At 54.6% G+C, this 12,413-nt stretch overlaps 1 protein-coding gene across 51 annotated transcripts in view; it reads left to right on the top strand.

Annotated features, from left to right (window-relative positions):
• The window catches only part of Srcin1 (SRC kinase signaling inhibitor 1), a 67,025-nt gene that overhangs the window by 39,311 nt on the left and 15,301 nt on the right, over positions 1 to 12,413 (top strand). For 19 of the 51 annotated variants that reach the window (NM_001393740.2, XM_087573938.1, XM_087573931.1 and 16 more), the window contains 11 exon segments: positions 205 to 403; positions 962 to 1,055; positions 1,451 to 2,310; positions 2,744 to 2,836; positions 3,060 to 3,103; positions 3,350 to 3,540; positions 4,670 to 4,845; positions 9,805 to 9,935; positions 10,042 to 10,189; positions 10,455 to 10,701; positions 11,140 to 11,374. In NM_001393740.2, coding sequence (NP_001380669.1) covers positions 205 to 403; positions 962 to 1,055; positions 1,451 to 2,310; positions 2,744 to 2,836; positions 3,060 to 3,103; positions 3,350 to 3,540; positions 4,670 to 4,845; positions 9,805 to 9,935; positions 10,042 to 10,189; positions 10,455 to 10,701; positions 11,140 to 11,374 — 2,418 coding nt within the window. 51 annotated transcript variants of the gene reach the window in all.

Raw genomic sequence — 12,413 nt, 5'->3', positions numbered from 1 at the left:
CCTGGAGTCTAGTGGATGCTCTGAGAGGCAGCCCGCCAAACAGCTGCATGAGGAGCGCGTGGGTGCACTTGCACTCAGGGGCAGCCTCTGGCCTCAGACCTTGCCACTGTGGGACCGATGCTGCTCCTGAGGGCTCATCGCACTCCCCTGGTGTGAGGCGCGCCGACAGAGGCAGTGACCATGATGGCCGCGTCTCCTTCGCAGGAGTCCTGTTCCTGCAGTTCGGGGAGGAGACGCGACGTGTACACATCACGCATGAGGTCAGCAGCCTGGACACGCTGCACGCACTCATCGCGCACATGTTCCCGCAGAAGCTCACCATGGGCATGCTTAAGTCGCCCAACACCGCCATCCTCATCAAGGACGAGGCTCGCAACGTCTTCTACGAGCTGGAAGACGTCCGGTGGGCGTGGCCCCAGGGGGGTGGGTGGATTTCCCTACACTCCTCTGAAGAGCTCTAGACCCCTGGTGGCCCTTCCTCAGATCACTCTCTCTCCACCCTTTCCCTTCCCCTGCAAGTCCTAGCGCCCTCCCTCGCTGCTAAATCTTCCAGTCCTGAGGCTGTGAAAGTGGACAGGTGGAGTCTACCCGCCCCCGTGTGTGTGTGTGTGTGTGTGTGTGTGTGTGTGTGTGTGTGTGTGTGTGTGTGTGCACCCACCCCTTGCACGCTTGTTTGCTGGTGACAGGCATCCCAAGGTACCAGGAGACACTGAGCACTGAGTATAGGAGTTAGAAAAGGGGGGTTGGGGATTTAGCTCAGTGGTAGAGCGCTTGCCTAGGGAGCGCAAGGCCCTGGGTTCGGTCCCCAGCTCCAGAAAAAAAAAAAAAAAAGAAAGAAAGAAAGAAAAGGATTGGGTGTTGGGGCCATCTTGCCTGCCTGAAGTAGCCGCTGCACCCCCTCCCCCATTGTGCACAGCTGGGTGCCACATAGTGACTCACCGTCCTTCTCTCTACCTGACAGGGATATCCAGGACCGGAGTATCATCAAGATCTATAGGAAGGAGCCACTGTATGCCGCTTTTCCTGGCTCGCACCTCACCAACGGTGACCTCCGGGTATGTCTGAGAGCACCTAAGGCACTGGTGAGACTGGGCAGGTGGGGTCTAGGGAGAATATAGAATTAGGGTGGCTGTGGAGATGGGAGTCTGAGACAAGGGTGCCCTAGTTAATTGTGAGGTTAGGTCACCCCACCGCTACCTGCTACCCTGCCCATTTGTCTACACAAGAGTTCTCTAAGGCTCCTTTGGATACCGGTGTCTGCCAGTTTACCCCCATGCTGGGAGTACTGATGGGCAAGGGGCCCAGGATATCTTGGGAGAGGGAAGACAGAACAGAGGTGGCTTCCTAAGTCTGGTCGGGGGAAAGCGAGGGGTGCTGGGTTCTCAAGCAAGGAGCAGGAAGCGCCCTTCGTGACCTGCTCCATGGGCTTTTCGGGCTGTCTTCTGCTCAGAGAGAGATGGTTTACGCATCGCGGGAGTCGTCGCCCACGCGGCGCCTCAACAACCTGTCGCCCGCATCGCACCTAGCATCTAGCTCCCCGCCTCCAGGGCTGCCATCCGGGCTGCCTTCGGGACTGCCATCGGGCTCGCCCTCGCGTTCACGCCTCTCGTATGCTGGGGGCCGGCCGCCCTCTTACGCCGGCAGCCCGGTACACCACGCGGCTGAGCGACTGGGAGGCGCCCCGACCAGCCAGGGCGTGAGCCCCAGCCCCAGCGCCATCCTGGAGCGGCGCGACGTGAAGCCAGATGAGGATCTGGCGGGCAAGGCGGGCGGCATGGTGCTGGTGAAGGGCGAGGGCCTCTATGCCGATCCCTACGGGCTGCTGCACGAGGGCCGCTTGAGCCTGGCCGCCGCAGCAGGAGACCCGTTCGCATACCCGGGCGCGGGCGGCTTGTACAAGCGGGGTTCTGTGCGCTCGCTCAGCACCTACTCGGCCGCTGCGCTGCAGTCCGACCTGGAGGACTCGCTGTACAAGGCGGGCGCCGGCGGCCCGCTCTACGGAGACGGCTATGGCTTCCGTCTGCCGCCTTCGTCCCCGCAGAAACTAGCCGACGTCTCAGCGCCCTCCGGGGGACCTCCGCCACCGCACAGCCCCTACTCTGGGCCGCCCAGCCGCGGCTCGCCGGTGCGCCAGTCGTTCCGTAAAGATTCGGGTTCCTCGTCGGTCTTTGCTGAGAGTCCTGGAGGCAAAGCCCGCAGCACCGGGGCTTCCACGGCCGGAGCACCACCTTCTGAACTCTTCCCTGGACCTGGAGAGCGCTCCCTCGTAGGGTTCGGGCCGCCGGTGCCAGCCAAGGACACAGAGACCAGGTGAGGAGACTTGGGCGCAGCTACAGGGTAAAGATGTGGTCCCGAAGAGGGTGGCAGTATCTTCAGACGAAGGAGGTGACCAGAGTGTCTTCCATGTGGCAGAGAGGACAATAGTAGGAGACCCACGTTTGTATTCATTTCCCTAGCCTTAGTTTACCCAGCAGTAAAATGGAGCGCTGGCCCCGCCCCTTTAGTGTCCAGCCTTCCAGAGAGAGCTGTCCAGCACATAGCCTCGCTGAAATCCACCGGAGCAGGCTCGGGATGGGGGAGGAGTTGGGATTCCAGACCTGTAGGCAGAGGAGAGCTAGGAGTTTGATCCCGTGCGGCAGTCAGGCGAAGACTAGCTGTCCTCTAGTTGCTAATCTTAGGAGTCAGGAGTCGGGTGGTCAGGGGGGATCACACTTTCACAGGAGAGCTTATTCCCACTTTCCAGGGAGCGTATGGAGGCCATGGAGAAGCAGATTGCCAGCCTCACTGGGCTAGTACAGAGTGCTTTACTGCGAGGCTCGGAGCCGGAGACCCCAAGGTGAGACTTCCCCCCTCCCGCCCCGCCCTCTACACTATCAGGGCTTGAGGCAGATACATGGGCAGTGAGTTAAGTTAGAAACCTGTGTCTACATTGTGACTCAGACTGCTTTCTCTTTTCTGTGGCTCTATCCTAAGATCAGGGAGGTGGGTGACATTTAAGGTCCCATTCAGCTCCCATGGTCTGAGGCCCCCATGGACATTTTCTTCTCTTTCCTTCACAGTGAGAAGATTGAAGGCTCCAATGGAGCAGCCACCCCCTCAGCACGTAAGTGTCCCTTCTCTTCCTCTCAGGGTTTTAGGATGCGTTTCCTAGTCTTTAACTGGAGCTCCAAGAGTAGCTACATCCTGGGCTTTCCACAGATTTCCACTTTACTCCTGCCAGGACTCTCTACCGCTTAGAGTAGACAGTCATAACCATGAGCCTTTCTGCCCGGGTGTGGGAGTGGAGCGGCTCCTCCTCTTCCCATTTTGCTCCACTTTCCTTATGGCTCTCCCTTCTGGTCTCTCTCAGCAGTGTGTGGGTCAGGCAGTAGGAGTAGCGGGGCCACTCCAGTGTCGGGCCCTCCCCCACCCGCGGTCAGCAGCACCCCTGCAGGGCAGCCCACTGCTGTCAGCCGGCTGCAAATGCAGATGCATCTGCGTGGCCTACAGAACAGCGCTAGCGACCTGCGTGGCCAGCTTCAGCAGTTGCGGAAGCTCCAGGTACCGTTAGCTCCCCCGCCCACCCCACACAGCCCCGCCCCGCCAGGCTGTAACTTCTCTCCGCAAGCACTGCCCTACCTTTCCCCAACATTCCCGCTCTCTTATTGTTCAGTGGTCCTTCTTCAGACCCCCTTTCTGCCTCCCTTTCTAGTTTCCACTTACTGTTAAACCCCAGATCCCTCACCAAGCCCCAGCACTTCACTGAGCCCCAGCCCCTTCCCCATGCCTGCACTGTGCCTACCATTTCTCCTTGCATTTTCCTTTGTGGTGGTCTCAGTTCCTTCAGGCCGTATTCCCCAAGTCCCCTCAATCCTTTTCCTGAGCCTGGAGTGGCTGTCCCGCCTTGCCTGGCAGATGGTCCCACCTGTCAGGAGCCTGGCATCTTCGTGCCTGCTCTTCTTAGAGGGGCTTAGGGCTTGTCAGGTGAGGATAATGAGCAGAGACAAGCTGGAGTGGGGGCAGAGAGCTGCCATCTGGGCCACAGATAAGATCTTGCCCACCCACATCAATTGGGCACACTCGTCTTGCAGCCCCTGCTACATCGGCAGACCTTATAGTTGGAATCCTTTTTTTTTTTTTGTTCTTTTTTTCGGAGCTGGGGACCGAACCCAGGGCCTTGCGCTTCCTAGGTAAGCGCTCTACCACTGAGCTAAATCCCCAGCCCCTATAGTTTGAATCCTTAACCCCAGGTCTTGTCTCCACTCATGGCTTCTTGAGGCCACAGGTCCACAGTCACACTGTCGTCAAGGCCTTATCTAGTGTCACTCTTTGGCCACACAAATTCTCATCCTGTTCTTCTGCCCCTATATTTCTCCAGAATGTAACCTTGATCTCCCTCCCCAGCTGTCCCACCCTTCTCTGCTGCTCACAGCCATGTCATCTTGGGTGAAGTCCAGTATAACTTTTCCCCCTCCATGAGCCCTATCATTCCCGGCCGGGATCTCCTGCTGGGTTCTCCCCAACTCCCGTCTCTATCTTGCTGCGCCTTCGGGGCAGCTCACACCCATAGCCCAGCAACCCCGTCTTCTGTGGGAGTTTTGATTGCGCAGGGCTGCCCTCTGCCCACCCTTCCCCGGCAACATGCGTTCTTCTCCCACCCGGTCCACGCAAGCATTCTTGCGTCCCGCAGCTCCAGAACCAGGAGTCGGTGCGCGCGCTGCTGAAGCGCACCGAGGCGGAGCTGAGCATGCGCGTGTCGGAGGCGGCGCGGCGGCAGGAGGACCCGCTGCAGCGGCAGCGCACCCTGGTGGAAGAGGAGCGTTTGCGTTACCTCAACGACGAGGAGCTCATTACACAGCAGCTCAAGTGAGGCTGGGCCCCAGCGTGTAGGGGTGGGGTGTGGGGTTGGGTGGGGAGAGGATCCGAGAGGTGTCTGCGGAGAAGTGGGAACGATGCGGCCCGGGTGAACCAGCCTGACTCATGGGAGGTGTAGCTCTTTTATTTTGGAATCACAGATGACGTTTGTTTGTCTGAAGTCTGATTTCACCCTCCAATGTGGCCTGATTTCAATATGACCCACAAACCTTTGGCCATCTGGCATAATTCCTGATTTCTTCTTCTTCTTTTTTTTTAATCCTGGCTTGGTGCCTCTGTCATGGTATTGCTTCCTGTGGCCTGAAGCATACTCTCATAACGCCAGCCGTCTGTTTCCCTCTACCCTGTGCCTGCGTTCCTTCTGACCTAAGACCAAGGCAGCTTCACCCTTAAGCAAGAAGGTGGAGGGGCAGGGGTGTTGTCACTTGCCCAGGTGGTTCCTGACACATTACCACCCTGATCCCTTCCCTCCTCAGCACAGAGAAGCTAGGCTCTAGTAGTCTTGAAGGAGGAGGAACAGAACAACCGAACCCTGCTCAGACACGGGAGGGTTAACAGAAGACAGTCTGATCCAGATTTAGCAAATGGCTGTCTGGCCACAATTCCATTGTCTGGCACCTGTGAAGGGAGATGCTGCTGTTTTTCCCTGTCCATTCAGGAAGCTGCACCATCATCTAACCACAGCCTTTTCTCCTGACTTGCTTGGGCTGAGGCAAAGGCCCCTCCCCTTCTTGTAGTCCTTTTTAGTGACACAGGGCAATAAGGGGATCCAGAGAGAGCTCCAGAATCTAGGGGCTATGCGATCAAGGTAGCTGCCACCCCCCACCCTCACCCCCACCTCTGTACTGAGATTGCTTTGCAGTTCTTTCAGAAACAGCTGAAGGCTTGGTTGAGCTAAGCGACTTGGGACCAGGGAGCCAAGAAAGCTGCTTTATGGTGCGACCCTACTAAGTCGTATTTAGAGCCCTTACCAGGGTCTCTCTGGGGAGGTCACACCTGGGTGCCCAGGTAAACCTGGTATGCATTTTGGCAATGTTTAAGGTAAGGAGTCCAGCGACCCCACGCTGTTGGAACACAGTAACGAGCCATCTCACGTGGAAATGAGCCAGCAGCAATAACTCCAGCCCACCAATCATGTCTGGGTGGGATGACGTAGTGACAGCCACCACAGGTCTTGAAGCAGACCCGTGGCTGCCAGGCTCTGATCCAGGGATTCTGTTTCCTCCGCTTCCCTGTCTTTTCCTTGTCAATTTCCATTTTGCGTAGAGGAGCTGGGCCAGGATTTTCAAAAGGAGTTAGTCTGAGACATTAAAGAGAAATTAAAGGGGAGAGAGGGAGCCTTCAAAGCACTGGGCAAAAGAGATAAAAGGACTGATTTATGCTCTGGACTTCATGACTGTCTGGTCCCTGGCTTCCTGGGGACCTCAGTTCTCCAGGAACACAAAGAATTCTTGCCCCATCCATCACATCCATTACTCGAGAACCCAGGAACTGCTGGTGGGATTCTTCAGCCTGGCACCTGTTTCTTTTGAGTCAGACAGCGACTGAGCCCTATGTTGGTTCAGGTCTAGCCTTCAAGACCCGTCACCCATCTCCTGCCCTAATCACCTGGCAATAGTCCTGCAGCCCCTAGGTGCTCCCTCCAAACCCCCGTTCCTTCTCCTTTGTTCCTTTCTCTTTTCTGGCATCCTGTTGGCAGTTGAGCCTGGGTTTTTGGTTTTATTCCTGCTGGGCAGACTCACCTGACCGTCTAGCCAAAGCCTTGGACTCTCTGAATGGTTATGGTCCCCTGATTGAAGCCTGGAGTCTGTCTGCTGATCCAGAGCTAGCTGTGAGAAAGGGCTGGTTGATTGTTTTTGTTTGTTTGTTTGTTTGTTCTTTCCCCATGTGGTAGAGTGAGGCTGGGTGGGACAGCAGGTAGGTGACATCCTTCAGTTTGGAAGTGAGATGCGGCAGCGCCCATGGCCGTAGTCCCACACGAGTGGAAAACACCACGCCACGGAACAGTCGTGTGAACTGATTCGCCTCAGAGCTTCTGCCACCCCGCTTTTGAAGGCCAAACCTCAGTTAGGGTTCCTTATTTATTTAAGGCAGATGCTGGAGCGAAACAATCCCAAGTCCTTTAATGGTTCTAAAGTAAAAGACTTTAAGCTGGGTGTGGTGCTGTGAGCCTGTAATGCTAGCGCTCGGGAGGAGGGCAGAAGTGTCTTTAGTCAGGCCATCCTCAGATATCGTCAGCCAGCCTGGGATACGTTGAGAGGCTACCGCAAAAATAATTAAGGGTGCTAGAGAGAGGGCTCAGGAGTTAAGAACACTTATTGCAGGGTTGGGGATTTAGCTCAGTGGTAGAGCGCTTGTCCAGCAATCACAAGGCCCTGGGTTCGGTCCCCAGCTCCGGAAAAAAACAAACAAACAAACAAAAAAAAACCCACTTATTGCTATTGTAGGAAAAACAAAAAAAAAAAATCCAGATTAGTTCCCAGCACCCACATGGTGGCTCACAGCCACCTCCATCCAGTTCAGAGGTTCTAATGTGTGAGCTTCTGTCCCCTGCAGGAACCAGGTTGGCACATGGTACCTATACACCCAGGCAAAATACTTAGACACCTAAAGTTCAAAAAAATACATCATTTTTAAAAACATTTTAAATATTCATTTGTTGTATATGAGTACAGTGTTGCTGTCGTCAGCCACACCAGAAGAGGGCATCAGATCCCATTGCAGATGGTTGTGAGCCACCATGTGGTTGCTGGGAATTGAACTCAGTCCCTCTGGAAGAGCAGGCAGTGCTCTTAACCTCTGAGCCGTCTCTCCAGCCCTAAGTACATCATTCTTTTTTTTTTTTTTTCTTGGAGCTGGGGACCGAACCCAGGGCCTTGCGCTTGCTAGGCAAGCGCTCTACCACTGAGCTAAATCCCCAACCCCGTAAGTACATCATTCTTAAAAAAACATGATAGGCCCTTCTTTCTTAGAAAACACTGTAGATGGTTTGCAGTGCAGATCCGGCCTGGCCGAGGTTCTGCCATGTTCAACATAAACCTCCAGAGTCACCCAGGTCATGGTTCTTCATGGGCAACCAGAAAGAAACGAGCATAGAGGGCGCTTGCATGGCAGGTCTTTGCGGGCTAGATCCAGAAGTGTGCCCTTTCCGTCCCTGCTTTACTGTGCAGGCCTCAGGTGAGAGGCCACGTCACCCCCACCCCTACTCCCAACCCCCTTTTCCTAGACAGGGTTTCTCTGTGTAGCCCCGGCTGTCCTGGAACTCACTCTGTACACCAGCCTGGCCTCCAACTCAGAGATCCACCTGCCTCTGCCTCTTGAATGCTGGGATCAAAGGTGGCCGCCCGCCGCTGCCTGGGCTGAAAGCCCACCTCTAATTGCAAGAAAAGCTGGGAAATGTAGTCTTTGAACCACCGTTTGTCTGTGTGTCAGCTGGGAGCAGTGTTCCCAGTGACAGGATTGTTTTAAGGTTACCTAAGGGAATGAATGTTCAGGCCTGACTGTCAGGTGCCAGCCCAATGAACAGGATACTTAATGCAGAGTTGTTCTCTTACCAGAAGTGCTGAATCTCGGGATTTTGTCCTTGGCTCTGCCCTGGTCTGTCTTTTCATCTGCTGGTTGGCCGATGGTGTCTAAGGCATGCTCTCCTGATTGATAGATGGCACTGAACTTTAAAACAGAGCAGACATGTTGGATGGTAGAACAGATTCAAGTCATTTGCACGTGGGCTGTTGAAATCTAACAGATGGAGCTCACGAGCCCCGAGTGTGTGGGAGGGATGATCCTGACTTACCTTTAGGACTACGGCAACTTACCTGCCTGTGGCAAGTCTCTCTTTCACGTCTCCATCATACAATGTAAAATTATTTAATCTGGTGCTGGGAATCCAACTCAGGTCCTCTGAAGAGGCGGCGAGTGCTCTTAACTACTAAGCCAGCTCTCCAATCCCTCTCCCAGAATTTTGGAGACCAGGTTTCTCACTGACTCGTGAACTCCCAGGATTGGTCATCTCTGCTCAGTGCTGGGGTCGAAGTTATGCCCCATTGTGATCAACTTTTAGGTGGTTGCTGGGGATCTGAACTCAGGTTCTCAGGCTTGCCGGGCAAGCACTTGCCCTGCTAAGCCATCTCCTTGACCCTCCCTCCCATACACAAAGGGTGCCTTGGTTTGCTTTCCTTGGGCTGTTTGTTTTGAGACAACATCTCGCTGTGCCTCAGACTGGCCTTAAACTCGTGACCCTGTTCTCCCAGCCTCCCAAGTGCTGAGATTACAGGCTTGTGCCACTATGATCCGCCCCTGATTTTAGAAAGATGTGAAATCATAAATGTTTACAGTGGACCAGCTGAAAACCCGAGGTGGTTTGGGCCCCGGGAAGAGAGGCGCTGTGGCAGGATTTCTTTGACAAAGGCGATGGGCACGGCTATGCATAGCTGCCTCTAGACCCCTGTGAGACTCCGTATGGCCTCCGGGTTCTCCACTGTGTCTGGGGAAGAGTCTGAGGTTTCACGCTGAGGGGAAGAGATGAGTGCTGGTGCTACTGTAGATCAGAACCTGCGGAGGGGACTCCTTTAAGGAGCTCTCTGAAAGTCTCTTCTTTGAAATCTAGCTCTTTTTCCCCAGAACCATCTCCCCAGCCTACTGACTGGTGCTCAGACTGACAGGGGGCATCCACTTTCATGTGGACATGGAGCCTGGAGGGACGGCTTTTGATTGTGTGGTTTTGTTTTGTTTGAGTCGGGGTCTTACTAGGTAGCCCAGACTGGCCTCAATCTTTCAACAATCTTCCTGCCTCAGCTTTCCAAGTGCCTAGGATTACAGGAGCAAGCCATGACACCTGGCTATCACTTTTAATTCTGATCTGATCGGTGACATGATTTCTTTCCAGCTGCTCAATTTCAGGGGGCTAGGCTGGGGCCAGAGGGGCTGAGAAGGGTCTCTCTGTGCCTGCAGTGACCTGGAGAAGTCAGTGGAGAAGATCCAGAGGGATGTGGCCCATAACCACCGGCTGGTGCCTGGTCCTGAGTTGGAAGAGAAGGCTCTGGTGCTGAAACAGCTTGGGGAGACGCTGACGGAACTCAAGGGTGAGCCTGCCTTGGCAAGGGTGACCCTAAGGAGGTCCCTGCTGTGCTCCAGTTCCTCAGTTCCCCTGCCCAGCCAGCTGACACCCCCCCCCCCCCGCCCTCTCAGCTCATTTCCCAGGCCTGCAGAGTAAGATGCGGGTAGTGCTGCGTGTAGAGGTGGAGGCAGTCAAGTTTCTGAAGGAGGAACCTCAACGCCTCGACGGGCTTCTCAAGCGCTGCCGGGTGGTCACTGACACGCTGGCCCAGATCCGAAGGTCATTGTCTCCTTGCTCTTTAGTTTCCCTTGGGGTTACACACTGGACCCAGAACCCACTTCCTGACTCCTTGGAGATCTCTGTGTGCCAGCTAGATATGTTCTTCAATTCCAACCCACGACCCCTGCATGCAGAAGGCTTGACTTTCCCTCACCTGCCTCTCTAGGCTCTCCCATCCCTCCTGCAAGATCCCAGAGCCTTCCTGCAGGTTCCCCTCCCTGGGCTACCACCTCTCATTAGCTGCTCCTTCCTCTCCCAATCCTAGGCAAGTGGATGAGGGTGTGTGGCCTCCCCCCAACAATCTCCTGAACCAGTCCCCCAAGAAGGTGGCAGCCGAAACAGACTTCAGCAAAGGCCTGGATTTTGAGATACCACCCCCGAGTCCTCCACTGAATCTCCACGAGCTGAGCGGGCCTGCGGAAGGCACCCCGCTTACCCCAAAAAGCGGCAACCCTACCAAAGGCCTGGATGCTCCGAGCAAGAGAAACATGGACAAAGCTGTGTCTGTCGAGGTGATGGGCCAGGGCGGGGCATGAGCTAGGCTCACAGTTTTTGCTGTCACTTGGAATGTCAGGTACTGAAGGGGCACACAGGCTCTTTTCCTTAGGATCAGAAGTCTGAGAGGTGTAATATTGGTGGCATGTACCCTTCTCAATAGAACATATGTTATAAAGCTATGATAACTACAGCAATGTGGAACTTGCATAAACACAAGCTAAGTGGTCAGGGAAACAGAACAGAATGTCCAGAAATAAACCTAATAATGTTGTATCTGATGGGAGTGGCCTCTCTAAGCTACAGGGACAGTGTGTAGCACCCAGTAGGAGGGGCCGAATCTCATAAAGTTCTCTTCTTGTTCTTAGCACAAGTGGGTGGGGAAGGGGCGGATCCCGGGAGCTCAGGGGCTCACAAGCCAGAGTCCTGACCCCAGCTCTGCCTCCCCTCTCAAGGCTGCAGAGAGAGACTGGGAAGAGAAGCGGGCCGCCCTGACCCAGTACAGCGCCAAGGACATCAACCGGCTGCTGGAGGAAACCCAAGCTGAGCTGCTCAAGGCTATCCCCGACCTGGACTGTGCCAGCAAGACCCACCCAGGCCCTACTCCCACTCCAGACCACAAGCCCCCTAAGGCACCCCATGGTCAGAAGGCTGCTCCCCGGACAGAGCCCAGTGGGAGAAGAGGATCAGGTATGGGGGTATCGGGCCCTGGAGTTGGACAGCCCCATCCTCAGAGCTTGGTTTAGGGGGGAAGCACTGGAAAGTGAGCAATTGTCATGGTAATCAGGCTGCCAGAGAATGGGGTGCTAACATTAGTAGTCACTGAAGGGATGGGACACAGAATGGCGGGTAAGCTGGGCTCCATCCAGTTTTCTCCTCTCTGCTGCTGAGGGGCTCATGCAGGGGACATGAGTACATCCAAGCCCACCCTGTCAGAGAGAGAGAGAGAGAGAGAGAGAGAGAGAGAGAGAGAGAGAGAGAGAGCGCCAGGCTGCTCTGAGAGCAGTATACTCCCAAGCCGTGATCTCCGAAGCCAGCTGGAGAGAACATCTGAAAGAGAGGCTACCATCATTGCTGCCAGCAACCCTGACCATGAAGAGTGCTTCAGGGCACTTGGGATTTTCTGTTCTTTCTTTTATTTATATGAGTACACTGTAGCTGTCTTTGGACACACCAGAAGGCATCAGACCCCATTACAGATGGTTGTGAGTCACCATGTGGTTGCAAGGATTTGAACTCGGGAACTCTGGAAGAGCAGTCAGTGCTCTAACCACTGAGCAATCTCTCCATCCCCATATATATATATATATATATATATATATATATATATATATATACATATATATATATGCATGCTTTGCCCTCGTGTGTGTGTGCACCACATGTGTGCCTGGTGCCTGAGCAGGCCTGAGAGTGTTAGCTCCCCTAGAAGTGGAGCTCCAAATGGCTGTGAGCCACCATGTGGGTGCTGGGAGTCAAACCTGGGTCTGGGAGAGCAGCCAATGCACTTAATTGCTGAGCCATCTCTTCAGCTGCTGGATTTTTTTTTTATTTAAAAGATTTTTAATTATCTTATTTGTTTGCACGTGTGCGTGCGTGTGTGTGTGTGTGTGTGTGTGTGTGTGAATGAAAGTGCATATGTGGCAGGGGACAACTTGTGGAAATTAATTTTCTCCTTCCGCTGTGGGATCACAGGATCCAATCCAGGTCATCGGGTTTGTATAGCCTG

Source organism: Rattus norvegicus, chromosome 10 (genome assembly GCF_021556685.1).
Source record: "Rattus norvegicus strain SHRSP/BbbUtx chromosome 10, alternate assembly SHRSP_T2T, whole genome shotgun sequence".
Taxonomy (NCBI): Eukaryota; Metazoa; Chordata; class Mammalia; order Rodentia; family Muridae; genus Rattus; species Rattus norvegicus.
This window is presented reverse-complemented; position numbering and strand designations above follow the sequence as displayed.